Raw genomic sequence first — 27,985 nt, 5'->3', positions numbered from 1 at the left:
AGCGTGTGTTCAGAGTGGGCCCTGCTCTGTCCACACCACCTTCCTCTGCTCGTCTGCAACGGCCAGGCGGACACAGCTGAGCAGGCTGTCCGGGTCGCTCCAGCTGTCGGGGGCCAGGCTGCTGTACAGGCAGGGCACTTTGTCCAGCTCTCCGTCCTCCTGCCGGGCCGCCTCCAGGAGCTGCTCCTCCGAGGTGCCGAGCCGCTGCAGGCCCTTCCTGCGAGGCAGCAGTACAGAGGATGGCTCAGGGCGGTGAGGCTGCCCAGGCCCGTTGCCCAGAACCCAGCTCAGATGGGCCACAGAAACACCCTGGGCTGTGGGTCTGGTGGCCCTACCTCAGCCTCTTGAGGGAAAGAAGCCAGGACCCAGCCCCAAGTGGCGCGTCACCGATGGGGACGGGCCCGCGGGGACGTTGCTGTTGGCATGGGCGGGCGGGGCTGGAGCAGAGGGAGTCGGGGAACCACCAACCTCAGGCCCAAGGCGCAGGCCGGGCCAGGCCTGGGTCTGGGGAGCTCCGAAGGCGCAGGCGGGACCAGGCCTGGGTCTGGGGAGCTCCCCAGGCGCAGGCCGGGCCAGGCCTGGGTCTGGGGAGCTCCGAAGGCGCAGGCGGGACCAGGCCTGGGTCTGGGGAGCTCCAAAGGCGCAGGCCGGGCCAGGCCTGGGTCTGGGGAGCTCCGAAGGCGCAGGCCGGGCCAGGTGGCTCAGCGGTGGCTCTGACCGCTGCTGCCCTGCCCCGGGTGTACCTGAGTTTCTTTGCTGTCTTCTCGTTGACTGAGACATGGAGGACGATGGGGAAGATGTCCATCCTGTGCAGGATGTGGACGCTGTCCAGCCGCACATCCAGGAGGGCATGGGTGTTCTGTTTGGGGGAAGGGAGAGGCACGTGAGGCTTGTGGGCCGAAGGCGCGGTCGCAGGGCGGGCAGGGCGAGGGTGGATGGCACTGGGGAACGGGTGGGAGAGAACTTCCACTCCAAGCGCGGCGCTGTGCACTTAGGAGTCCTGGGATGGAGGGAGACTCCTCGGGGTGCAGCGACCCCGGGGATCACAAGGTGCACTGGGCCCAGGGCGGGGGGAGGCTGGGCTCCCCCCAGCTGGGGAGGCCCCCTGAAGCTTCCAGACACGGAAGTGTTACTGTCTCAGTGTTTCACCATAAGCAAATATTTACTAGACATCTCTTGAACTGAGAAAACTGAGGCTCAAGGAATGAAGCCTGGCCCCGGAGCATGGCCCCCCCAGAGAGCAGTAGCAAGGTTTGTCCTACTGAGCGTAGGACGCCCTAACCAGGGTGTCCTGGGCCCCGGTGACCCCCCCAGGCCTCCCCAGCACAGCCCCAGGGAAACCCTCCAACCCGCCCCTACCGTCTCTGCCAGGCCCTCGACAGCCTGGCGGGTCACCCAGCACCGGCCACCAGCTGCCTCTCCCTCCTGGATGAGGTCCCCTCTCCGGCTCCGGAGCTCGAACTCCTCCTGGCTCAAGTGCTCTGGAGGTGACAGTGGGTGGGGCTGTCACGCACCTGCACGCTTGGTCGAGAGCCTGCGCTGAAGCCGCGCCCCCGAAGATCCCTGGCTCAGCGTGTGTCCCCCAGCCCTCCACGTGCGGCCACTGCAGCAAGCAGGCCCTGCACTTGCTGCCCAGAACCCTGGACTACCCGCCACTCTGGACTGTCCATCCCCTGGACTGTCCATCCCCTGGATTGTCCCCTACCCTAGACTCTCTGGACACCACAGGGATGCTGTCTGGAGGGTGGGAACAAGGGAGGGCGGATGGATAGATGGACTAGCAGAAGGACTGGTGGACAGAGATGGTATGATGGCACAGCAGCCCTGCCTGCCCCTCCTGCGCATCCCCTCCTTGGGCTCGCACATCCCCAGCCCGCAGCAGGGCCTGGGCCCCAGCACACCTGTCACACAGGGAGGGGTGCTCTGGCATTAGGTACGATGAGAACTCCTGCAGGGCAGATGTGAAGCTAAGCACCCCACCCTACACTCTGAGGCCCCCACTTTTGCCTTATGCCCAAAAGGATTCGCATAGATTCAGCCTCTGGAGCCCAGGTCAGCGCTTGCTCCCTGGCTGCCCGTGCACAGGCCCCTGATGGGGGGCCGTCAGCTCGCGGTGCCCAGCTCTATACAGGTCTCACGAGTCCAGCGCGTGCCCAACCCCTCGCTGACATCCATTCTTTCTCTCTCTTTTTTTTTTTTTTTTGCTGTCGGTCATGGGGCTTGAACTCTGGGCCTGGGCGCTGTTCCTGCACTTTTCAGCTCAAGGCAAGCACTCTACCGCTTGAGCCACAGCACCATGTCCAGTTTGCTGGTGGTTTATTAGAGATAAGAGTCTCACATGGCCTTTCCTGCCTAGACTGGCTTTGAACTGCGATCCTCAGATCTCAGCCTCCTGAGTAGCTAGGATGACAGGCGTGAGCCACCGGCGCCTCTATTCTCTTTTTAAATGAGTGGTCAAAAGCCTTGCCTCACCAAGCACCCATGCCAAACATGAGAGCCCAGTGGAAGAGTCCCCCACAGACCATGTCTGTCAAAGACTTGCAAATAGCATTCTCCTAAGGGCAGATGAGTTAGACTGGGCACCAAATCCAACCACCTGCGTCTTGGCAGGAGAGCCATGTGGAGGAGGAGACACCCTGGGAAAAGGCCTCCTCTGGTCAAGGCTGAGATGCAGCCACACGGCCGTGAGCCAAAGACCCTTCAGGATCTGTGGCACCCCCAGAGGCTGAACTAGGCCAGGAAGGGCTCACCTCTGGGTCCCCAGGGAGCCCAGCTCTGCTGGTGACCCAGGGACAGATCTGCCCTGTGGCACTGCTACTTACCCCCTCCTACCCCCACCCTCACGCCCCACCCAGTCAGCAGTTTGTGGTCACATGTTATGCAGGCTCACAGGCTCCCCCACTCCCTAGCAGAGGCGGCCTCGGCAGGGCCCGCCCCCCCCCCAACCCCACGCCTACCTGCTATGCACCTCTTAAACCCCTGGAGGAGACACAGCTTTGCGCTCAGGATCTTCCCGACGATGCTGGGCACGATGAGCACCGGCCGGGGCTGCGTGGGCCGGTGGGGGTGCACGGGCGTGTAGGGGGCCAGGGTGAAGCAGCTCTCCGCCCAGAAGCAGGTGCTGGGACGGTCTATGGAGGACAGGGGGCGTGAGCGTGCAGTCCAGGCTGCCACCACCTTCTCCCCCCCCCCCCCCCCCCCCCCCGCTGCCGCTGACACCTAGAACTACACAGGGCACGCAGCAGCATGTAATCAACACGGTAAACTGCACCCTGCACACGCCCAGAGACCTCACACCTGGAGGCTCCCCAGGGCAGCAGCTGAATCCCATTTTCCTTGTGTTCCCGGGGAGAGTAAAGGGAGCCTGGGTTTCTCCCTTGGAAGAGTGCACAAGGGCTCTGCTGGCTTTGCTTGCTGCACCCCCCCCCCCCATACAAACTCCCCTCCTGTACAGCCCCCCCCTTTCCGTGGGGCCTCTCCCTCCCCCCCACCTCCTCCCTCCCCCCTCCCCGTCCTGCACTGCTGAAGTTCTGTGTTGCTCTTCTGTTGTCAAAACCCACTTCTTCATATTATGCCCTTTTTTTTTTTTGCCAGTCCTGGGCCTTGAACTCTTGGGCAGGTGCTGTCCCTGAGCTCCTTTTTGCTCAAGGCTAGCACTCTACCACTCAAGCCACTGTGTCACTTCTGGCTTTTTCTGTAATTGGAGATAAGAGTCTCACAGGCTTTCCTGCCCAGGCTGGCTTCAAACTGCAATTCTCAGATCACAGCCACCTGAGTAGCTCGGATTACAGGTGTAAACCCTAAATTCACTTTAGAAACCAGACACTGGTAACTCATACCTATAATCCTAGCTGCTCAGGAGGCTGAGATTGAGAATTGAAGTTTAAGCCAGCCCAAGCAGGAAAGTCTGTGAGACTCATCCCAAGTAACCACCAGAAAACCAGAAGTGGAGCTGTGGCTCAAATGTTAAAAGCACCCGGCCTTGAGAGAAAGCTAAGGGGCAGCCCCAGCCACTGAGTGAGAGCCCCGCACCCACACCAGAAAAAGAGATAATCACAATAAACCCATCGTTGGCATCTTTGTGGTACAGTTTCACACGTGTGGAGTCTGTGTTACCCTGACCTCTGCTGTGGCTTTGGCCCACACTGCTCACAGAGCGACTATCCCACGGGCCTTGATGGCTTGTACAGTGTTGGGCATTTGATAGTCTTTCAGTGTTCACTATTTCAAACAGACCGCTGTGGATAGAACTGTATATAGATGGCTTCATTCTACTGGGCAGGTTATAGAGATGGGAATGTTTGAAGGACTTGAAGACAGATGCCTGGGGCTGCTGGCCAGAAAGACATGGGGATACCAATTACATTTGTTTATTCAGTACTAGGGTTTAACCTCAGGGTCTCATGCTTGCTAGGCAGGTCGTTACGATTCTTAAGCAGGCCCTAGGGTGGGATGCTGTGGCTTATGCCGGCAATCCTAGCTATTTGGGATATTAAGGCCACGGGAATCATTGTTTAAGGCCAGCTCAGGCAAAAAGCTGTGAAGATCCCATCTCAATCAATAAAAAACTGAGTGTGGTGATTCCCACCTGTCATCCCAGCTATGCAGGAAATAAATAGGAGGATTACAGTCCAGGCAGACGGCAGCAGAAATTCAAAAGATAACAAAAGCAGAGCCTGGCACAGGTGGCTCACACCTATAGTCTGAGCTACTCAGGAGGCTGAGATCTGAGGATTGAGGTTCAAAGCCAGCCTGGGCAGGAAAATTTGTGAGACTCTTATTTCCACTAAACTACCAAAAAAGCTGGAAGTAGTGCTGTGGTTCAAGTGGTGGAGTGCTAGCCTTGAGCAAAAGAAGCTCAGAAACAGAACAGTGCCCAGGCCCTGAGTTCAAGTCCCAGGAGTAGCGCACACGCACGTGCGCGCGCACACACACACGCACACACACACACAGAGGTAACAAAGCAAAAGAGGCCGAGTTCAAACCCCAGTACCAATCTCCCCTCCAACAACACTAGTGTGCCAATCCCCTGACTTGTGTGGAGCCGGCCTCACCTTCCACCCTGCCCGCGTCCAGCTGGCTCTCAGCAAAGGGCGCACACAGCGGGCCGGCCTTGGCTCCGTCCACGCTGACGATGCGGACCAGCTTCTGAGGCCCCCCGGGGGACTGTGAGGAGCGAGGGGGGAGGGGCCGAGGAGTCGTCACAGAAGTCACAGAGGCCGTCACGCCAGATCTGGGCCCGGAACTCCCACTCCGCCCAGACACAACCCCACTCCTGTCAAAACCACAGAGGTGGGGGGACAGCCTCAAGCAGGATGGGCAGGGAAGGGCGCCTGCGCAGGCAGCGGGCGCAGCAGCCTCCCCAGCACAGAGGGTGCCTGGCTGGCACTCATCCTGCGTCCTGGGGGGGGGAGGGTGAGCGACAGAAAGGGGACGCGGAGGCGCGGCACAGCGCTCCTGAGAGCAGGTCCGTTCCCGGAGCAGGCAGGCTGCGCAGACGCCAGCACGGGCTTGGTGGGCCCACGGGGGACAGACACTGCCCTGCACCCCACTCCGGTCAGCCTCCCCCACGAGGCCAGGACCTCCCTCCAGAGCTCACCTTGCGGGCAGGCCCCCTCTGGGTCATGTCTTGGATGAGGGTGAGCAGCTGCTGCTGAGCCCTGGGAAGACAGACGGGGGACTTGCTGTGGGACAGGGGCCCCCGGAGAGCCGTCCGCCTGCCCTGGCCGCGGCCGTGGGGCCCGCATGGTCCCCGGGTTCAGCCCACCCCGCAGATGCTGACTGGACCATGGACCCCAAGTGCAGTCCCGAGGGACCGAAGGTGAGCAGCGGGGAGACGCGGGGAGGGGGGGAAGGGGGTGCTTCAATGCGTGGGTTTCCGCAGGCTGTTGGGCAGGTGAGGGGAAGCTGGGAACTGTCCAGCGTGCCCGCCCAGGGGCCGCCCTGGACACAGAGCCTCGCAGTCCCGGGCAGGCAGCCTGGCCGCAGGGGACCCTGGGTGGTGTGGAGCCATTGCTGGTTGTCACACTGGCAAGGGAGGCTGGGAGGCTGTGTGACACCCACGAGCCGCCCACATCAGCAGAGCCAGGGCCAAGAAGGCCAGCTCTAGAATGTTCTAGAGACCCCAAGTCCTGTGTTGGAGCCAGGGCACCCATCAGTCAGCTACCTGGTCCTCGGCACTGACTTGGTGGTTCTTCTACAGGACATCCATCCCTCCCTCCACCCCCATTCCCGGGCTGGGTCTGCTGGGGGGGGGGGAGGGCAGTGTCTGGAAGGCCCCGCCTCTCCCTGGGTGGGGGGGGGGGGCGGGCTGGGCGGTCCACGGCTCTCACCCCGGGTAGTTGGGGATGGTGCCGTGGTCCGTGTGCTGCATGCTGTAGGGGTCCAGGCGGTGGGCCAGCCAGCAGCCGCGGCCCTGGAACATGGTGTCCGTGACGTGCAGCGTGTCATTGCAGTGCACGGGCAGCTCCCCCTCCCCCCGCCCCGGCAGGGCCAGGTTGACTCGGATGTAGAAGGAGTCTCCCGATGTCACCACTTTGGCTTCCAGGTCCTGGACCAGCTTCTTGTAACCTGATAAATGAGCCCATGAGGGCTCAGTGAGCCCCGGCCCGGAGCCCACAGAGGACAGAGGGAGGGCGCCCCACGGTGGAAGCCACATTAGCCCAAGGCTGCTGGGAGCATGGGGAGATGTGGGGACCCAGAGAGAGCCGGGCTGGGGGGAGGGGATGCAGCGCGAGCCCAGCGGGGCGCCTCGGGCTCTGGGGAGGCCCGGGGACCCATCGCAGGGCAGGGGCGGGGAGCAAGGCCACGGCACGTGTTGGCGCCTGTACCCTCAGTGTTGACCTTCACAGAAAGGCAGCAGAAGCCGCTGACCCTCTGGAGGAGCCGGACCGCCTGCTCCAGGGTCGTGTTCTCCAGGGTGGCCTTGAACGAGGGCTCTGCTGCCTCATGGTCCACCTGAGGGGGGAGGGGCCCTTGCTGCAGGCCGTCCAGCTCAGGAACGCAGGCGCGGCAACCCGGGGCAGACCCGCGGCCTCACTGAGACCCCTGCACCGCCGCCACAGCACCACGCCAACCATGTCACGGCCGGCTGGGTGTGCGGACCGCCATCAGCATCTTCCACATCCGCTCATCCATCAACCCTTCCCCACCCAGCCTACCGCCCAGCCCTGTTTCCTTGAGAGAGGCACTTCCTGACTGGCCGCTGGAGGGCAGAGGCCGCTGTTCAGAAAGGTTAAGCATGTAGCACATGCCATGAGTATGTCTTAAAAATGGAGCTTATGGGCTGGGAAGGTGGCTCAGTGGTAGAGCGCTTGCTTTGCAAGCCAGAGGCCCTGGGTTCGATTCCTCAGCACCACATAAGCCAAAAGCAAAAACGCTGGAAGTGGCGCTATGGCTCAAGTGGTAGAGTGCTAGCCTTGAGCTGAAGAGCTGAGGGACAGCGCCCAGGCCCAGAGTTCAGGCCTCATGACTGGACCCAAAAAAAAAAAAAAAATGGAGCTTATGAGTAGAGTTGGTATGAAGTTTAGTTGGCTGTGATATGCAGAGTCCGGAATGGCACACTGCAGGGCGTGGTGCGTAGGCTCCTGCCCCATGACCTCCAGCCTCACTCCAGTGCCAACTTACCTCCTAGCACCGGCCATGACCGGCCATTTTTCCATTCCTTCCTGGTTATGCCCTCCTGCCCTCCTGCCCTCCGGGGGCGAGACGTACTTGTTAGGTTACACGCCACCTTGACCCGCAGACTCCTGATTTGGCTCCGGCAGCCCCTCTGTTATTAGTTCTGTCCCCCAATGTTCCCCCCCTTCCTTCCCCCTGATTCGGTGGATCCCATGGTGTGGGACACCTCCGCCCCTCGGGTGGCAACATGCCATCAGCCTGTTCTCACCCACCAAAAACACCTGCTCCATCTCAAGTTCCCATCTCCGTAAAACCGCCAGAGCCTGTTGCCTGTTATTAATCACCTTCAAAGTAAGGGCGTGGATTCCCAGGGGAGAGACAGGCCTCCAGCCAAGGGCCGGCGGGAGAGGCCCAGCGCCTCCCCGGGGAACAACGTCCCAAAAGGCTGAACTAGTGGCCCTCACTAGGGCCTCCACTCGGCAAAAGGGCAAAGGACCGCCATTCGTGCTGGCTCTACGGATGCCTTCCTCCTTGCCCATTGCCACGCGTCAATCTGGAAGGAATGGGGTTCCTATCTACAAAGGGCATCCTATAGTTATGCCCGCCTTAGTTTAAAACTGATTCAGGCCCTTTCCCACCTGTCTGCTGTGGCTCTCGTCCATCCTAAAGGACGTCAGAAGGAGGACTCCCTGTCTCCCTAGGTAACAATAAGGACGATGCAGTGACACACCGGCCCACTCAACGATCAGCCGCCTCTGCCCTCCAGCGGCCAGTCACTTCCCTCTTCAGAGAACTGAACTTGGTTCTAGAATATTCTAGATCATTCCAGATCAAGATTTCTCAGCCTTGGGACTGTTCGTTTTGGAGGCTCTCCTGAGCTGTGCCACATGGCACACACCACCCTCCTCCACTCAGTGCCCACGTGCCCACCCACACAGGGCTGCCCTGTCCCTCCTCTCATTCCCTGAGTTAAGTTCAGGAGGCTATGTACTTTGTTTTTGTTGTTGTTGGTCATGGGTCTTGAACGCTGGGCCTGGGCGCTGTCCCTCAGCTCTTCAGCTCAAGGCTAGCACTCTACCACTTGAGCCACAGCACCACTTCCAGCTTCTTCTGCTTATGTGATGCTGAGGAATCGAACCCAGGGCCTCATGCATGCAAGGCAAGCACTCTACCACTGAGCCACCTTCCCCAGCCCTGAGGCTATGCACTTTTATAACAAGATAAAAATTACAACATGACCTGGGTGCCAGAGGCTCACACCTATAGTCTGAGCTACTCAGGAGGCTGAGATCTGAGGACTGTTGTTTGAAGCCAGCCCGGGAAGGCAAGTCCATGAGACTCTTAATCTCTAACCACCCAAAAGCTGGAAGTAGTGGAGTTAAGGAGAAGGGGCTCTATCCTATAAAATGTAAGAAAGGTGAAAGGAGGGTTGGGTTGGGAGAGAGAGGTGAGAACGCTGGATGGGGGACACGTAGTTATAAACTGCCTCGTTGAATGGCAGCTCCTTTGTACAGATACTTAAAGCCGGAAGTGGAGCTGTGGCTCTAGTGGGAGAGTGCCAACTTCAAGCAGAAAAAGCTAAGGGACAGTGCCCAGGCTCTGAGTTCAAGCCCCAGTACTGGCACCAAAAAGGAGCAGGGAGATAAAACTAAGTCAAACAGAAGAAAAAAGAAGGCAGGAAGAGAGAAGAGAGAAGGAAGAAGAAAGAAAAAGGAGAAGGAAGAAAGGAAGGGAAGGAGGGAAGGAAGGGAAGGAGGGAAAGAAGGGAAAGAGGGAAGGAAGGAGGGAGGAAGGAAGGGAGGAAGAAAGGAAGGAAGGAAGGAAGGAAGGAAGGAAGGAAGGAAGGAAGAGGAGAGAGGGAGGGAGGATTTCACATTCTAACAGCCTCCTCCATGTGGCCCTCCTCCTGGCATGTACAGCCTTCCCAGCTCCTGGGGTTCTCCTCCACACCACATCACCCGCTTCCATAAGTGGGTGTAGCACTGCACTAGGGCTCCCAGATCCAAGACTTCACCCATGTCCCCGTGCTCGGCCCCTCAATGTTCCCGCACTGTCTCCGCGGGCCCCTGGCGGTCTGGCGGCTGCCCAGGCCACGCACACCTACTCACCATGATGATCTGGGTGCCGGGGCGCAGGGCCATGCCGTCGGCGGCGGAGCCAGGGGTGACGTGGTGGATGAAGATGCCCGTGAGGTTCCCTCCAATGACGCGCAGCTGCTTGAGTAGCGCGGTGCCCTGGAACGCCAGCACGGTGACCTGGCTCAGGATCTTGCGGGCTGGCCTCCGCCGCACAGGGGCGCTGCCGAGACCAGGAGGGTGGCGGCTGCAGCGCAGCACTGCCAGGGCAGGAGGCCAGCAGCCCGTGGCACCACCGCCCCTCCGCCCTCTCAGAAAGGCCGCGCCTCCCCGTGGGGACAGGACGCTGTCAGGCTCTGCCCTGGGCTCTGGCTCCCCAGTCACAGCTCACCTTTCTGGCACGTCCACACTTCTGGCAGACCTCTGCAGGCTGCCCTCTGGCTGGGGGAGGTCTGGGAGGAAGGAGGGAGCCAGTGGCCAGAGCTTGGGGTCACCCTGCTGCTGACCCTGCTCAACCCAGACCACTTCGGCCTGCCCACCCGGCCTTGCCCACCCTCCTCCTCCTCTCTGCTCAAACCTTGATGTCATCTCTCCCCGCGTCGCAGTGGCAAGTGGGAATGGGCCCTGGCATTTCTGGATAGGTGAACAAGTCTCCAACAACGTGAAAGACTGGGAGATATCACCCGAGTCTACATTTCTGGATTCACTTAAAAACCAAATCTGTTGTTTGGGCTGAGTGGTCTGCCTGACAATCACAAGGCCCAGAGTGCAATCCCAGTACTAGAACACACACAAAAAATCCGCTAGGGCTGGGAAGGTGGCTCAGTGGTAGAGCGCTTGCCTTGCATGCATGAGGCCCTGGGTTCCATTCCTCAGCACCACATAAGCAGAAAAAGCCAGAAGTGCTGTGGCTCAAGTGCTAACCTTGAGCAAAAAGAAGCTTTGAGACAATGCCCAGGTCCTGAGTTCAAGCCCCACAACTGACCAAAAGAAGAAGATGAAGGAAATGGAAGAGGAGGATGAGGATGAGGATGAGGATGAGGAGCAGGAGCAGCAGCAGCAGCAGCAGCAGCAGCAGCAGCAGCTGGACACCAGTGGCTCAGGCCTGTAATCCCAGTTACCCAAGAAGCTAAAATGCAAAGGATTAAGCCAGCGGGGCAGAAAAGTCTGCAAGAGTTCAGCTCCAAAATCACCAGCAAAAAACTCGGCTGGTGTTATGGATGAAGCAATAGAATGCCAGCCAAGCAACAATCATGAGGCCCTGGGGTCAAACTCCTGTACTGGGGGTGGAGGAGAAAGCCAAATTAACAAGGTTTCTCTGTTCATAGCCTCACGACCAGGATCATTTGCCTTTGGGTGGATGCACTCAACATGTAAGTGTCACAAATAAAAATGAGTTGAAGTTGGGCACCAGTGGCTCATTCCTGTAATCCTAGCTACCTAAGAGGCTGAGATTTGAGGATGATGTTCAAAGCCAGCCCATGCAGGAAAGTCTGTGAAACACTTTTTTTTTTTGGTCAGGTGTAGGGCTTAAACTCAGGGACTGGATGCTGTCTCTGAGCATTTTTGAGCCACAGAGCCACTTCCAGTTTTCTGGTGATTAACTGCATGGACTTTTCTGCCTGGGCTGGCTTTGAACTGTAATCTTTAGATCTCAGCCTCCTTAGTAGCTAGGATTACAGGCAGAAGCCAATGGCTCCCAGCTGAAATACTCTTAGCTCCAATTAGCCACTGAAAAAGCCAGAAGTGGAGTTGTGGTTCAAGTGGTAAAGTGTAAACCTCCAGCAAAAAGAAAGCTCAGGGGCAACTCTTAGGCCCTGAGGACCGGCGCTAAATAAATAGATAGATTAAATAAACAAACAAATGTGAGTCTGTGAGGATTAGTGTTTCTGGTTGCCTGACTCACAGAGGAACAAAAGCAACCCTGGGCACTCATGCCCCCTGGCGACCATGAGAAGAACTCCAGGCAGGAGCTGAGAACCTGCGGTGTGCAGAGCAGAGGAGGAAAGGGTAAAGGGCATTCCTGAAAGGCCCATGGCCTTGGGCAGATGGACCAGGTGGGTCAGGGGCCAAGGAGGGAGGCTCCCAGCAGGTGGACGCCAGCCCGCGTAATCCATCTCTCCTAGAAACAACTGAGCGCTCACTCGTGGGGCCCAGGTCCCCCGGAGGCCCAGCGTGCCCAGAGCAGAGCAGGGAGGGGGTCAGGGGTCAACGTGACTCTTTGGACTTGAGACACTAAGTAGCCTGCATTTTCCCAGGGGCCGAGATCAAGGCAAGGGCACAGGTCAAGTTCACTTCTGACTCCCTGTTCCTCGGAGACCCACCCAGGCTGCCTGGCCTGCCTCCCTGCCCGTCCCAGCCCATCTCCCCTCCCCACTCTGCTAGCCATTGTGGGGGTAGGGAGGTTCAGGCGGGGTGATCATACTCACCCGTCTTGTCCAGGATCTCATAACCCAGGTCTGTGTCATCCTTGTCTCCTAGAGACGCCCCGAGGTCCGCCTCCAGGGTGTCTGGGAAGGGGCTGCAAAGCACAGAGAGCCAGTTCACACTGCTTGGCCCCCCCTCCTGCAGAGCCTGGGCTCCTGGGGCCTCCTGGAGCTGCTGCGCGAATGCCCAGATGGCCCACGGTCTGCCCCGAGGCTGCCCCTCACTCTACCTGACAGACTCGGGGTCTTCCCAGAAGTCTTCCGCCACCCGCTTGTACAGGGACTGCTGGCTGGGAGGCACCGGGCTGCTGGAGCGGAAGCTGTTGGCCAGCTCGCGGCTGGACGTGACACTCAGGTCCCACCAGAGCTGGGACTGGAGGAAGGCGGGCGGAGGCCAGCAGCCGAGGACGGGGAAGGGAAGAAGAGAGTGGACATACTGAAGTCACATTTATTGAACACCTACTGTGTTCCGGGCACTGCACACAGTGGGTGTGGATTCCCCCCAGTTCTCCAAGAGATCAGAGAGCAGGCGAGCCTAAGCGCTCTGCGGGGACTGTGGGGGACACGGCTGGGATGGTCCAGGAGGGAGGCACGGAGGCCTGCCCGAGGAGTCCCCTGCTCCACCCAGAGTATCCTGAACCAGTTGCCTTCTGTGGGAAACGATGTATTTTGCCAAAGGATGGAGCAGACACTGAGGACCTGAGGCTCCAAAATCCCTGGTGAGCTTGCCTCCCGGGAACCCCCCAAACCCACGGGCACCCACAATCCTAGGAAACCAGGATCTTTGCAGATGAAATCAAGCTATGGTGGAGTCAGACTGGATGAGAGTGGGCATTTGTCCCATAAGTCTTCCTCTTGTGGTTTGAGTTTTAAATGTCCCCAAAAGGCCATGTACTGGGGACTTGTGTGCCAGTGTGTGGCGCTCTTGGGAGGGGTGGGGCCTAGTGGGAGGAGAAGGTCACTGGAGCCACACTAAGACCCGACTCCTTTACTCTCTGTCTCTGTCTCTCTTTTCCTCTCAACCCTGCTATGATGTTCTGTCTAACCACAGGCTCAAAGCAGTGGGGCAAGCGACCATGAACTGAAAATAAATCCTTCTTTCCCTAGCCCTCCTTTCTTGTGCTGGGGCTTGAATTCAGGGTCTGGGCACTGTCCCTGAGCTTCTTTTTAGTCAAGGAGAGCACTCTACCAATTGAGCCACAGCGCCACTTGCAGCTTTTTCTGTTCATGTGGTACTGAGGAATCCAACCCAACCCAGGGCTTCAAGCATGCTAGGCAAGCACTGTACCACTGAGCCACCTTCCCAACCCAAATCTTTCTTTAAGTGGCTTATCTCAGGCATTTTTGTCACAATAATAGAAAGCTGACTGCTACAATTTTTTTTTTTTTGTCAGTCGTAGGGCTTGAACTCTGGGCCTGGGCGCTGTCCTTCAGCTCTTCAGCTCAAGGTGAGCACTCTACCACTTGAGACACAGCACCACTTCTGGTTTTCTGGTGGTTTATTGGGGATAAGAGTCTCACAGGGGGCAGGGAAGGTGGCTCAGTGGTAGAGCGCTTGCCTTGCATGCATGAGGCCTTGGGTTCGATTCCCCAGCACCACATAAGCAAAAAAAAAAAAAAAAAAAAGTTGAAAAAATAAAATTAAATTAAAAAAAAAAAAGTTTGGGGCTGGGAAGGTGGCTCAGTGGCAGAGTGCTTGCCTTGCATGCATGAAGCCCTGGGTTCGATTCCTCAGCACCACATAAGCAGAAAAAGCTGGAGGTGGCACTGTGGCTCAAGTGGTAGGGCTAGCTCTGAGCTGAAGAGCTGAGGGACAGCGCCCAGGCCCAGAGTTCAGCTCCCACAACTGGCAAAAAAAAAAGAAAAGAGTCTCACGGCCTTTCCTGCCTAGGCTGGCTTTGAACCGTGATCCTCAGATCTCAGCCTCCTGAGTACCTAGGATGACAGGTGTGAGCCACCAGCGCCCAGAAGTGACTGCTACACGTTCTAAGAGGAGAAAAATCTGGGCAAAATCATGGGGAAACACCATGTGGGATGGAGCTGGGATCACAGCTATGCCGGTGCCAGTTGAAGATTGCCAGGAGTCACCAGACTCGCCAAGAGCAACCAAGAGTGTGGCCCTGTGGTGCCTTGATCCCTAATGTCCAGCCCCCAGAACCACAGGACATCAGTTTTCTCTGGATGACTCCCTCCATGGTGCTGACCTCTTCTGCAGGAAACAGGGTGGCTCAGCCCCCTCAGTCCTGATAGAGAATGTTCCGGGCTGAGCAGGAAGGGGGAGGGGCAGGGTACCTCCATGGAGCTGAGGCTGCTGAGCTGGCCGCCGTCTTCGCTGTCTTCCTGCGGGCATACCGCGTGCATCCGCACCAGCCGCTGCTTCCCCCGCGGACACAGCTCCTTGGCCCTGGCTTCCTGTCTGGGCTGCCAAAGATGAGCCAGACAGCTCATCACTCAGGAAACCAAGCAAGCCAGAAGTGGAGCTGTGGCTCAAGGGCAGAGTGCCAGCCTTGAGTGTACAGCTAAAGGACAACACCCTGAATGCACCCAGGCCTACCCAGGCCCTCCATGAGATCACACCCCCTTCCGGGGCAGACCTGTCCTCAGCCCCCAGGTAAACAACTGTGTCCCTGTCCTCGGAGCTCAGAAGCCCATCAGCCCCAGAACCGACTCACCAGGAAGACTAGAAACATTTCTTTCTTTTTTGTCAGTTGTGGGGCATGAACTCTGGGCCTGGGCACTGTCCCTCAGCTCTTCAGCTCAAGGCTAGAGCTCTACCATTGAGCCACAGCACCACAGCGCCACTTCTGGCTTTTTCTGCTTATGTGGTACTGAGGAATGGAACCCAGGGCCTCATGCATGCAAGGCAAGCGCTCTACCACTGAGCCACCTTCCCAGCCCTAGAAGCATTTCTTTTATTAGAGATCATACATTGCTGTTTGTTAGCTTTAAATTTTTTTAATGTTGCCAAGCACCTATGGCTCACTTAACTCAGGAGGTTAAGACCTAAGTATCAAGTTTGGAGGGCAGCCTGGGTAGAAAAGTCTATAAGACTCTGTCTCCAAAATAGCCAGCAAGATGTCAGACTGGAGGTATGACTCAAGTGGTAGAGTGCCAACTGAGCAAGTGTGAGCTCTGAGTTCAAACTCTGGTAATACCAAACAAAAAAATTGTATGTAAAAAAATACGTCTATTGTAGAATATGGGGAACAGAACCAATTCACCCTAATTCCACGCTCAACACTAAGGGTTAACATACCGCTTGCATTTGGTCTTGCCTGTCCCGCCCCATCCCTCGTTTGGTGTGTGGAGGGTGGTTGGCTGGGGAACGCCGCCTGCGCGGTGAGATGGAAGGCTGGAGGCTGAGCCGTCCTGTGTGGGTCCAACTGCCTCCCCCGGGGCCCATGGCCCTGCTGCACCTCGCTCGCCCGGGTGCCGGACCCCAGGAGGTTTCCCGATACTTCCTGTTCCCTGGGCAGCACTGTGCCGTGTCATGAGCCAGGCACACGTGTGCGTGTGGGCGGGTTCACAGCTCTTCACTCCCCACGCACCGCATCACGGGCTCCGAGGGATCGCGCCGTGTCTGGCTCAAGGAGGCAGCAGCCGGCAGGGTGAACGCCAGCGCCCCAGGCCCATGGGCGGCCCCTCCCCCCAGCAGAGGCCCCAGCACTCACCCCTGCGGGGGGCTCTTCCTGCAGCCTGCGCAGCTGGGTGCGCAGCTCGCACACCTGCTCCGTCAGCTCAAACACCCTCCTGCGGAGGCAGTCCTTCTCCGTCAGGCTCCGGGAAATCTCCATCTGCACCCCGTCCCTGGCCGCGTATGCCTGCCCAGACAGGAGGGACGGGCGTGGACAGTGAGGGGCAGGGCCAATGAGCCAGCAGGGGTCGTAGCCCCAGAAACCATCCTGCTGACCATAAAAAACTAAAAAACCGGGGCCGGGAAGGTGGCCCAGTGGTAGAGCGCTTGCCTCGCATGCATGAGGCCCTGGGTTCGATTCCTCAGCACCACAAAAGCAGAAAAAGCCGGAAGTGGCACTGTGGCTCAAGTGGTAGAGCACTAGCCTTGAGCTGAAGAGCTGAGGGACAGCACCCAGGCCCAGAGTTCAAGCCCCATGACCGACCCCCCCCCCCCTAAAAAACAAACTGTAAAAAACCAACAATCCACTTCAGTGCCTGTACACCTATATGATTTTGCTAGAACCCAGTCTCTGGAGTGCACTTTCTCAACGTTTTGTGCCAGGGATAAAGCAGAGCGAGAGACACAGAAGCATGTTCAGATTGGGGGGTTGGTGGTTAAGGAGCCTCACATGAGCCAGGCACTGGTGGCTCACGCCTGTCACTCTAGCTACTCAGGAAGCTGAGATCTGAGAATTGAAGTTCGAACTCAGTCCAGGCAGGAAAGTGAATGAGACTCTTCTTAGCTTTAATGAACCACCCAAAAAGCCAGAAGTGGAGCTGTGGCTCCACAGTGGTAGAGTGCTAACCTTGAGCGTGAAAGCTAAAGGATAGCACCCTGGCCCTGAGTTCAAGCCTTAGGACCCGTGTGCACCTCTCTCTCTCTCTCTCTGAAATCTGGAAGCAGCTGCCATGAAGGATGGGCGAAGGCAAGACTATGCCCTGAACCAGCAGCATTCCACCTCCCCCAGACACACGTGTGGGCAGTGGAGGGGACAGGGGCTTCTGTAGCTCCGTCCCGGCAAGGGTGGCCCGGTGCACATGGTGGGCCCTGGCCTGGCGTCCCCCTCCCCCATCCCCTACCTGGTCCCGTTCCTTCTGCAGCTCGGCCACCTGGCTCTGCAGCGCGCTCATCTTCTCTCTGTACAGCTCACAGTCCACCTGTGTCTTCTGGAACTGGAGCAGGGTCTGTTCTCTCTCCTCCAGGTACTGGACGGGGGACAGGGCGGCGGAGGTCAGCAGCAGAGGCCCAGATGATGGGGGAGTGGGTGGGGAGAGAGCCAGGGGAGCGGGGGGCTCCCCAGGGGGTTCTAGAGGGGAAGGAAGGCAGCTAGAGGCTCTTTCTCAGGGCTAGGTTGAGATGTGTCTCTAGGGCCACAGAGCTGAGCATATTAAATTTAATCAGCACAAGTTGCATGTCTATTGCATGAAAAGGGTTTTTTTGTTCGTGGGGTCTGAACTCTGGGCCTGGGCGCTGTCCCTCAGCTCTTCAGCTCAAGGCTAGCACTCTACCACTTGAACCACAGCGCCACTTCCGGTGGTGCTGAGGAATGGAGCCAGGGCCTCCTGCATGCCAGGCAAGCGCTCTACCACTGAGCCACCTTCCCAGCCCAAAGGTTTGGTTTTTTTTAAATGTCCAGAAACATACAAATATTTTCTGCCACGCTGCCACATGCTCCCCCACTGTCCCCTGCCTCCTCATTCTCCCCCTGGCTAAATGTCAGGCTCCAGCCTGAGCCCTTGACATCGCCCTGGCCTTGCTCCCTTGCCTGACTTTGACCTCGTCTACTCCAGGCCCTGAGTCGATGCTCAAAGCTCTGTTGAAGGTCGGGAGAGGTGGGCCAGCAATTGGATAAGCGGAGCCGTGGCTCTCGTGCAGACTGGTGCGGCCGTCGGCTCTCTGAGGCAGCTGTGCCGGGTCAGAGGGCCACGACAGCCGGCATGGGGCAGCTGTATCACCTGTTTCTGCTGCCTCTCTGCGGCCACCGCCCGCTCCCGCAGTGAGTGGATGCGGTTGACCAGCTCCTGCTTGCTCTCCAGGGCCTCGTCCAGATTCTGCTCCAGGATGTCTTTCTCCGCCTAGGGCAGAAAGAGGTCAGCCCAGGACCCCGACCTCCCCGACACCTGGCAGGGGCGGGGGGAGCGGGGTCCTGAGAAGAGGGTGTGGGCAGACGGGCAGCACTGATTCATGGCTGTACATTGGGCAGGAACAAAGCAGCGATCAGCACTCTCGTAAATGAGAAAAAGACAAAGCAAGGCAAGCTGAAACTTCTGGGGGTGAGGGCTTCGCTCTATGTCTCTTTGGCTTCCTCGCTATCTCCCTGCAGAGGTTCAATGGGAGGGAAGGGCCAGGGGGGCGGGTCCTCCCTCCCCACCCCACAGCACACTCCTGACAGCAGTGGTACAACCCTGGCCAATCACAGCCGCGATTCATCCCTCATGAAGGAGTAGCGAGGGAACTTCTCACTAGACACTTGCTCAATAAAAGGAATCAAGCCAGGCTCCTGCCTGTAATCTCTACTACTCGGGAGGCTGAGATCTGAGGACTGAGATTCAAAGGAAAGTCTGTGGACTCTCATCTCCAAGAAACCAAGTAGAGCTGTGTCAAGTGGTAGAATGCCAACCTTGAACAGAGAGGCAAACAGAGAGGCTCTAGTATTGGCGCACATGTGTGCGTACACACACACACACACAACGACATAAAAGTTTCTTGGACATTCCTGCCTGGGCTGGCTTCATGCCATGATTTTCAGCTCTCAGACTTCTGAGTAGCTAGGATCTAGGATTACAGAATGAGCCACTGACGGGGCTGGGAAGGTGGCTCAGTGGTAGAGCGCTTGCCTTGCATGCATGAGGCCCTGGGTTCGATTCCCCAGCACCACATAAGCAAAAGGAAAAAAGCCGGAAGTGGAGCTGTGGCTCAAGTGGTAGAGCGCTAGCCTTGAGCTGAAGAGCTGAGGGACAGCGCCCAGGCCCAGAGTTCAGGCCCCACGACCGGACCAAACAAAAAAAGAATGAGCCACTGGCGCCCAGCTGTCTCTATGGCTTTTCATTCTGCCACCTTCTCAGTGGGCTGAGGAAAGAGGGGAGACGTGGGCTCGGGGTGTGGAGACTGCGGCGCTGTGCTGCGGAGGACACACCGGCCTGCTCCCAGTGACCTCGCGGGGACACCGCGGTGCTGTGCTGCGGAGGACGCACCAGCCTGCAGGCGCTGTGCTGCAGAGGACGCACGGCACCGGCCTGCGCCCAGAGGTGACCTTGCAGGGACACCGCGGCACTGAGAGGTGACCTCGCGGGGCACAGGCCTGCACCCAGAGGTGACCTCGCGGGGACACAGGCACCTACCAGGCTGAAGGTCAGTGAGCGGAGCTTCTCATTCTCCTCCTTCAGGCGGCTCAGCTCCTCGCCCTCAGGGTCCGAGTCGCTGCTCATCTTCAGGGACCTTTCTCGACATTCCCGTTCACAGGAGGACACCATGCTTACCCGCTGCAGCTCCTGCCTCACCAGGTACAGCTGCGGGGGAGGGGAGTAAGTGAGCGTCTACGCTGGGCAGATCGCTCCACCTTACTCATAGTAAAGACTACTGATCACGCCTGTAATCCCAGTTATGCAGAGGCTGAGATCTGGGGATTGCGTACAAAACCAGCCCAGGCAGGGAAGTCTATGAGACTCTTATCTCCAATTAACCAGCCAAAAGCTGGAAGTAGAGCTGTGGCGCAATTAGTAGAGCACTAGCCTGAGCACAAAAGCTCAGGCTGAGGTCAAACCCCAGAACTAATACAAAAAACAGGAATTGGGATTTGTGAAAATCAGTAGGAAAAAGAAGACAGTGAAGGCAGCTAGGAGTGGGGCACTGGGGTACAGCTGGGCCATTCCGACAGGCATCTGCGGTGCCTTTCAGGGCCCAGGTTTTTCCCTCCCATCCCCACCCACATAGTAACCAGATGGGAAACACCCATGCCCACCAGGCTGGTGAATGTACACACACATGGTGTGCACAGGAGTGTTACTGGGCCATTAGCAGCACTGGTAGATTGGACCACACATCGAGTCTGGGGACGGAACGCGTCCGTGAGCCCTGAGCATTGCTGAGGGCTGGAAGGGTGTGGGATGGGGAACGTGCTGGAGAGGCAGGGGGCTTCCTGAGACGGCGAGGGTTCTGAACTCGCTGGTCACACGGACACACACCTGTGGTCCTAGCTACTCAGGAGCAGAGACCAGGATTGCAGCTCAAGGCTAGCCTGGAACAAAGCCAGAGTTCTTGGGCTGGGAAGGTGGCTCGGTGGTAGAGCGCTTGCCTTGCATGCATGAGGCCCTGGGCTCCATTCCTCAGCACCATATACGCAGAAAAAGCTGGAAGTGGTGCTGTGGCTCAAGTGGTAAAGCGCTAGCCTTGAGCTGAAGAGCTGAGGGACAACGCCCAGGCCCGGAGTTCGGATACCACGACCGACCAAAAAAAAAAAAGAAGCCAACATGGCAAGCAGGAACAGCCTTGCTGTTGGAAGAATTCCACACCCGTTACTTCATCTTCCACAGAAAACACTGGGGCTTAGATGGCCTGACTTGAAAACACCTCCACGCTCCCTGCCTAGACTCAGAACCAGCCGAGGAGGACAAAGGCAGAAACTAGAGATGGAGGAGCCTGTGTCACTGCACAGCGGGGCCTGGGCCACAGGCCTAGAGACACAGAAGATCAGACGCTCACCAGACGTCACGGGGTGGGGCTGCTCACAGTCAGCCCGGAACCGCGCGAGGAGAAGCAGCGGCTGCGTGCCATGCGGGCTACACAGAGGGGCGAGGGGCTGCCTGGGGAGGAGTGGGATCGCTGGGGTGGGAGGGGCTCAGCCAAGTGTCTGGGGCCAGGCAGAGCCGCGAACGCCACGCCCGGGCGCCGCGTCCGGCGTGGAAGAGTACCTCTTCCTGCAGGCTGCGGCAGCGCGTGCTGGCCAGCTCCTTCTCGCGTAGAGCGTTGCCGTAGTGCAGCGAGAGGCTCAGCATCTCGTCCTTCAGCTTCAGCACCTCGTGGAAGTGGGCGCTCACCTCCCGCTTCATGCGGCCGTGGTCAGCCTCCAGCTGGCTCAGTTCCTTGGCGCGGGCCTCTGCCAGGCCCAGGCGCTCTTGCTGTCGCTGGTACTGCCGCAGGAGGGCCTCCTTGTGTGTCTTCTCCTGGGCCAGCTCCTCCTGCAGGCTGCCGATGGCCCCCGCCAGGCACTCGGTCAGCTTGGACGTCTCCATGAGGCCTGCAGGAAGGCGGGCAGGTGGCTGAGCCATGGTCCCCTGCCTCCAGACCCCAGGGCCCCAGCTCTGACCTGTTCCTTGTCTTAACAGCCTCCAGCTTTGACTGGACTCTGTGCCCAGGCTAGTGTGGCCGGGGACACAGGACTGTCCTCTCCACTCCCCTTGGGGGCCCACTGTCCACGCCCAACTCTCTTCCTTAGCTGCCAGTGCTCAGAACTAATCATTGATTGGTGGATTGATGGATTGTGGTACTGGGGTTTGAACTCAAGGCCTCACATTTGCTAGACAGGTATTTTACCAATTCAGTTATTTTTCAGGTAGAGTGTCAAGTTTTTTCCCCAAGTATGAAACCTCCCATCTGCAGCTCCCATCCTAGCTCCTGAAGAGCTAGGATCATGGGCGTAATTACTAATTGAGATGGGGTCTCAACAAATTCTCTGTGTGACCTTGAGCCAGCACACTCCTAATTGGTACTTCCTGAACAGCTGTGAGTACAGGCATCCGTCATAGTGCCTGGCCCAGAGTTAATAATTTCAATATCTTCCCAATAAAAGCACAGAACATTAACATACAAAAGAGACAACTTATTATCCCTGAGAGCCCTGGTGTGTATGTGCCTCTGAGTGTGTGTGTGTGTGTGTGTGTGTGTGTGTGTGTGTGTGTGTGTGTGCGCGCGTGCGCATGCGCACGCTCACATGTGTGCACTGGGCACTGTCTCTTAGCTTTATTGCTTCAAGGCTGGCACTATCATTGAGCCACAGCTACATTGCGGCTTTTTGATGGTTAACTGGAGGTGCTAGTGGCTCATACCTATAATCCCAGCTACTCAGGAGGCTGAGATCTGAGGACTGTGGTTCAAAGCCAGCCCAGGAAAGGAAAGCCCTCAAGACTCTTACCTCCAATTAACCACCAGAAAACTGGAAATGGTGCTGTGGCTCAAAGTGGTAGAGCACTAGCTTTGAGTGAAAAAGTTCAGGGACAACACCCAGGACCCGAGTTCAAGCCCCACAACAACAACAACAACAACAAATGCCTCATGGACTTTTCTGTGCAGGCTGCTTCACTTTGAGTTAGTAGCTCCGATTATAGGCATGAGCCACGGGCCAGTCCTGCTCTTTTGTATTTCTAAACCCCTCAATGGCTGCTCCCTGGAAGCCCCATTACTCACTTGCTGAGTGATCATGATTTTCACAGAGCAGGTGGGAGCTTTACTTGCTTGGTGTACAGAAGGCCCTGGGTCCCCTGCTCCTGGGTAGGAGCCTCGAGTCCCCTCCTGACAGACAGCACGGTGCTGCCTGCCTCCACCTCGAGCAGTATGAGGCGGGGCCCGGGCCTCTGGAAGGCCAGCCTCCTCTCACCCAGGGCTCTCCTCACTACACTAGGTGATTGAAGATGGACTCGGGAGCCCGAGGACTCAGGCAAGGACGTGCATCCAGAGGGAGCAGGGAGCGCTGGGGGCCGCGGCCCAGCTGGCCTCAGACCCATCCATCAGCAGCCAGCTCTCACCACTGAAGTTGCTGAAGTCCACGCTGGGCTGCAGCCCCGTGACCAGGGTGTAGACGTCAGGGTTGTGGAACTTCAGGCTCTCCAGGAAGGCGAGGGCCCCGTTCTTCCCTCGAGCCTTCAGCAGGTCCAGCAGGTGCCCTGGAGAGCGAGAGCTGCCGTGCGTGAGCATGCGCCCGGGCGCCCAGGCTGGCTTCCCCACCAGAGAGGGGGCCGGGCGGGGCAGCCTTGTGCGTGTGGGATCGGGAGGTGAGAGCGGCTCCCTGGATCTCCACCGTGGGAGGCCCTCGCTGCTCTCCCCTCCCTTTACACACGTGACCTCAGCTCGAGCCCACAAGGCCTGTGTTTACTGAGCAATTACTAAGAACCACTCAAGCCCTTGGCTAAGAGCAGAGCATACACATGAGAACACAGACACATGGCCCACCACAGCGGGCCTTTGGGGCGTGGGGCGTGGATATAGCACCCCCTCTGCCCTGGGAGGCCCCCCAGAGCCCTGGGACACCTCACCGTGCACACATTATCATGTTAACAGCCCCTGCTGCCTGCCTGCTTCCCACAGCACGGGCTGTATAATGAGCATCAAGGTAACTCCCGTACTTCTCACAATTTCTACACTGGAGTCACTGGCCTTCACGTTCATGGGTGAATCAATAACACAGCCTGCCTGTCATCATCAGAACAAGACATCCCAAAAAACAGAATCCACCCAGAGTGTGCCCAAGCCAGCGTCTTAGGAAAAGGGTCTGTGCAGATGTAATTAGAGAAGGCCATTCTGGAAACACACACAGACCCTACACTCAGGGACAAGTGTCTTTGCAAGAGACTGAGGGGAGCGGGCACAGAGAAGATAGCCATGTGGAGACAGGATCAAAGATGAGAATGTTGGGGCCACAAGCCAAGGCAAGCTGGGAGCGACCAGGCACAGGAAGAGGCAGAGCATGCTCCCTAAGCCCCCGGGCCAGCCCAGCCCTGCCTGCAGCAGGCCGCGTGACACCACCCACAGGTGGTGTGATGTCCCAGTCCTGGGGCTTGAACTTAGGGCCCTGGGCACTTTTCAGCTTTAGCTTTTCAACCAAGGCTGGAGCTCTACCACTTGAGCCACAGCTCACTTGTAGCTTTTTGCTACAAGTTAACTGGAGCTAAGAGACTCATGGACTTCCTTGCCTGGGCCAGCTTCGAATTAGAATCCTCGGATCTCAGTCTCGAGGTAGCTAGGATGACAGGCGTGAGCCACCAGTGCCCGCTGTGGTTTTTTCCTTGAACCTGGGACTGGAACTCAAGGCCTCACACATGTGGATCATGTGCTGACCGTGAGCTCCACTCCCACCCGCAGTTTTGAAACCACCCGTGCGTGCGTGGGGTCCGTGTTAGGTGGCCCCTGTGGGACTGAGAGCGTGCTGCCCTCTAGTGTGCACTCCAGCCCTCTAGGTATTCCAGTCCTGTGCTCTGCACGCCTGCGGAGGAGCTCTGCACCGCAGCCCGGGTTTCGGAGCCAAGGCCACCGGGACTCACCGACTCTCATGGCGCTGTTGGTGAAGCGGGGGCTGTGCAGCACCTCCTCCTCGTCCAGCTGGCCCAGCACCTTGGCCTGGCGCAGGTAGGGGGTGAGGCGGCTGGGGCAGATGCTGCGCACGATCTTGTAGCGATGGCTCTCCATCATCTCCCACAGTGCCTCCTCATCCACAGCCGTCAGCCGCGAGTCGGTGCGGCACAGCTCCGCCATGCCCACGGCCGGGAGGGAGCTGGAGGGGTACAATGGCCGCTGGAATCAGAGAACTGGTGTCGGGGGCCAGGATGGCTTTCCACGCACATGTCAGAGGGCGGGAAGGACATCCTTGTAGTCCACACTCGGCTTCCTGCCTGGGCATAGTGTCCGTGGCCAGTTAAGAGGCAGACCCCCTCCCCTAACCCCCGCCCCCGACATTCCCCGAGTCCTCTCTCAGGGCAAGCAGGAGGAGGTGGGTCCCATCTGGGGTGAGCTGAGTCTGCTGCTTCTGCTCAGACACCCAATTGACCCATGATGACAATGTTAAAAACCAGGCTGGGCACCAGTGGCTCATACCTACTCAGGAGGCTAAGACTGGAGGATCATGATTTAAAGCCAGCTCAGCTCAGGCAGTAAAGTCCATGATTCTCTTATCATCACAAAAACCAAGTAAGACAAAAACTCAGCTCAATTTACTCAAAGGAAACCTCCATTTTTTTTTTTTCCTGTCAGTCATGGGGTCTGAACTCTGAGCCTGGGCGCTATCCCTCAGCTCTTCAGCTCAAGGCTAGCACTCTACCACTTGAGCCACAGCACCACTTCTGGCCTTTTCTGCTTATGTGGTGCCGAGGAATGGAACCCAGGACCTCATGCATGCAAGGCAAGTGCTCTACCACGGAGCCACCTTCCCAGCCCCAAAGCCTCCATTTTCTTGAGAACCTCCAAAACAGGTATGGAAGGCTCACAGGGGGTGAAAGTTATCGGGGGCACAGATTACACACGCGTTCTCTGTGTAAGCACAGGACGGACACGGATACGCAGTGTGGCCATGCTGCCATGGTGCCGAGGGATGAGCAGGGAAAGATGTCGGTTAGGAATCCCTCAGGAGGACGGGGGAAAGAAAGGCCAGCTTGGGCTGGGAAGGTGGCTCATGCATGAGGCCCTGGGTTTGATTCCTCAGCACCCTCAGCGCCAGAAATGGCGCTGTGGCTTAAATGGTAGAGTGCTTGCCTTGAGCTGGAAAGCTTGAGGGACAGTGCCCAGGCCCAGAGTTCAGGCCCCATGACCAGCAAAAGAAAAAGAAAGGCCGGCTGGGGCCCGCACAGAGCACCTCGCCAGCCGCCCGCACAAGGCCCTGGCACCCGACTGCCTGTGTCCCTCTCACGGCTCGGTTCTGGGCTCAGCCTCTAGGGAACCACGGCTGGCCTGGTGGCAGTGGGCAGCTGGCCTCATCTCACAGCGCTGACATCCTCTGGGCACTGTGGGGAGCCGTTCTGAGCCCCATAACCTCGCATGCTTTGATTCTTTGGGTGGCATGACAGGCGGCACCGGACAGAGTGGAATGCCACCTAAAGTGATCTGAATTCTTTTTAAAGAAACCTTGGAAGCCAGGACAATGCAGCCCTGGTAGTTTGCATGCATGTGGATGCTGGCGGCTGCAGCTGCCCATTATGGTCCTTCTCAAAGCCCAGCAAGCACTCACGCCGAGGAGCTCAGGCTCGATCCTGCCAGGTCTCCTGGCGGTGGGATGCACGCTGCGGAGCCCTCTGCAGCTCCAGGGTCACCAGCAGCTGGATGCTGCTGCTGGATCCTTCTCTGCAGGCTGCCCTGGGACTGGGCTGGCAAGGAAGGCCGGAAGCCACGCCAGGAGACTGGCTCCAAAACTCAACGTCTGGCCCCAGAGACTAATGCTAGTGGAGAGATAGAAGAAAACAGATGACCTCCATTCCAGGAAAGGTCAAGGCAGCCAAAGGCAGCTGTGGACCCAGTGTCCACAGGCCTGTTTGGGTCCCACTAACCCCCTTCTCCTAAGTGTCTGTGCAGAGAACTCTGGAAAGCAAGATGCTGGATGAGGGGCCCAGGGACGGGGGAGGAGGAGGGGATGAGCCAGAGAGCCGCTGCTGCCCTACCCAGACCCTGCCCTCCACCCTGCAGGTGCTCTGTCTCCAGGACACCTGGTGTTCCTTGGCCTCCTTCTTCTTCCCACCCCCTCCCTTCCGCATTCCAGAGTCCCTACTTTCCCGAGGGAACGGAACCTCCAGGAATGCCTCTGGGACTGGCTCCTGCAGGAGAGTCCGGGGTGCCCTGCCGCTTTCTCAGATGACAGGAGCGTGTGGCTCTCCACCTCCCCTCACACCGGACTCAACGCCAGGCCAAGGATGGCCCCGCCAAGTGAGAGGATCACTGTCCTTCACACAGAATGAAAGAAAAACTACTTCCTGCCCCAAGCTTGGAGGGATGAAGTAGCCGTGCAGAGGGCCAGGGGTGGGTCCAGGGACAGCGAGGGACAGAAGGGCAGAGACTCCTCTGCCAAGTGCTCAGAAAACAAAGTGAGAAGAATCATGCAATTCCCCTCCGGTTTAGACAGATGTTAGTCCTGGGAGCTGAGCAATTCCCCTCCGGTTTAGATCGACGTTAGTCCTGGCGAGAAAGAAAGCAGTGTGGTCCAGAGACTCCCCAGGGGGCCCTCAGATCGCCAGCCACTCAATTCCACAGGAGTCGGGGGCACGGGAGAGGCAGGCTGTCCAAACCCCGCCCCAGCAGCCTTGTGCTCCCACTCTGAAGGCCAGCCTCTACTCTGACCTGGGAAGTAGGGAGGAGAAAGCATAGGTTCTCTCCCCTGCCCCAAGCTGGACTCCAGAATAAGAAGGGACGAGGGGGAGCAAGCTCACAGCCCTTGTCCACGGTGGACAAGGCAGACGGACGGTCACCAGGGCAGGGTGCACCCCTCGGCCAAATCTGATGTCACAGTACGAGGAACGCCTGGTGGTGCCTTCCTTCCACCGCAGGACAGCTGGTCTCACGCACTATACACCTGCCTGAGAAATCTTCTCCTTCCTACATCCCCGCAGCATCCAGCGGGGAAGGGTACAAGCCACAGGGCTCTTCTACCCGCCCCACCCATCCTGTGTGGAACTCAGCAGCACGGAATGTCCCAGAACTCGAACCAAGCAATGACACGAGCTGTCGTGACCTTTTCCCACAGACCAGGTATCTCCTCTGCTCCTGGTAAGGAAGAAGCCAGCCCTCCCCCCCCCTCCCCCCTCCCCTGGGATAACCAGGGCCCTGTCCTACCTGGCCACTGTCCCTCTGGCGCGCTGGCCTGCTCTCGGGGGCAGATTCTGGGCTCTCCCCGTCCTCCCCTGAGCAGCGAGGACCATCTGTGGGCTGGCAAGGGCTGGGTGGGGCAGAGCAGCAGCGGGCGAGCAGGTCTGACAGCACGTCCATCTGGGCTCTGCTGCTGTGCCAGGGCACGCCACTATGGGTGGCTTCTTGGCACCAGCCTAGAAGTCACAGGCATCTGGCTGACTTACGGAAGGCAGCGATGAGGGGATGGAGGATCTTGGGGTGGAGATCACCCCTTCTTTGTGAACCGTCAGCCCCGTTCACCAGAGTTTCTACTCTTGGAAAAATTCCGGGAAGATTAGGATAACTCCTGGGCCCATCGTGGTTTTCACATTCCTACTTAGTAATCATTTAATATTTAACAATAAGAAACGTTTAAAGAATTCTAATGGAGGGGGGAGGCTGGGAAGGGATGTGAAGGATAAACAAAGGAGGAGGCTGCAATGCTTGGTAAGAAATGTACGCATTATCCTGCCCATGTAACTGTAACTCCTCTGTACAGTATGTTCACAAATAAAATTAAATTAAATTAAAAAAAAAAAAAAGAATTCTAATGGAAGCTGGGCGCCAGTGGCTCACACTTGTCATCCTAGCTACTCAGGAGGCTGAGATCTGAG

At 58.0% G+C, this 27,985-nt stretch overlaps 1 protein-coding gene across 1 annotated transcript; it reads right to left on the bottom strand.

Annotated features, from left to right (window-relative positions):
• Positions 1-9: 9 nt before the first annotated feature.
• Card14 (caspase recruitment domain family member 14) lies at positions 10-24,260 on the bottom strand. Its single transcript, XM_042670011.1, has 20 exons — positions 24,050-24,260; positions 22,538-22,675; positions 20,708-21,033; positions 19,139-19,306; positions 17,753-17,872; positions 16,877-17,002; positions 15,793-15,942; positions 14,414-14,542; positions 12,352-12,494; positions 12,125-12,216; positions 10,087-10,147; positions 9,729-9,918; positions 6,831-6,957; positions 6,333-6,570; positions 5,600-5,660; positions 5,055-5,166; positions 2,958-3,131; positions 1,360-1,481; positions 744-859; positions 10-217 (listed from the first exon to the last, which is right to left on the bottom strand). The coding sequence occupies exons 1-20, from the start codon at positions 24,258-24,260 to the stop codon at positions 10-12; spliced, it is 3,012 nt and encodes a 1,003-aa protein (XP_042525945.1).
• Positions 24,261-27,985: the final 3,725 nt, after the last annotated feature.

Source organism: Dipodomys spectabilis, unplaced genomic scaffold (assembly GCF_019054845.1).
Source record: "Dipodomys spectabilis isolate Male_0828 unplaced genomic scaffold, ASM1905484v1 ptg000512l, whole genome shotgun sequence".
Classification (NCBI taxonomy): domain Eukaryota; kingdom Metazoa; phylum Chordata; class Mammalia; order Rodentia; family Heteromyidae; genus Dipodomys; species Dipodomys spectabilis.
Note: the sequence above shows the minus strand (reverse complement) of the source record. Positions and strands in the feature narration are given on the sequence as shown.

Bases quoted from the DNA above. Each gene is read 5' to 3' on its own strand.
- Card14 (XM_042670011.1), bottom strand. From the start codon at position 24,260: ATGGCGGAGCTGTGCCGCACCGACTCGCGGCTGACGGCTGTGGATGAG. The intron at 15,943-16,876 runs GTAGGGGATGGG...CTGTCTGGGCAG, and splicing joins TGCAGAAGGAACGGGACCAG to GCATACGCGGCCAGGGACGG. The intron at 12,217-12,351 runs GTAGAGTGAGGG...TGTGCTTTGCAG, and splicing joins GAAGACCCCGAGTCTGTCAG to CCCCTTCCCAGACACCCTGG.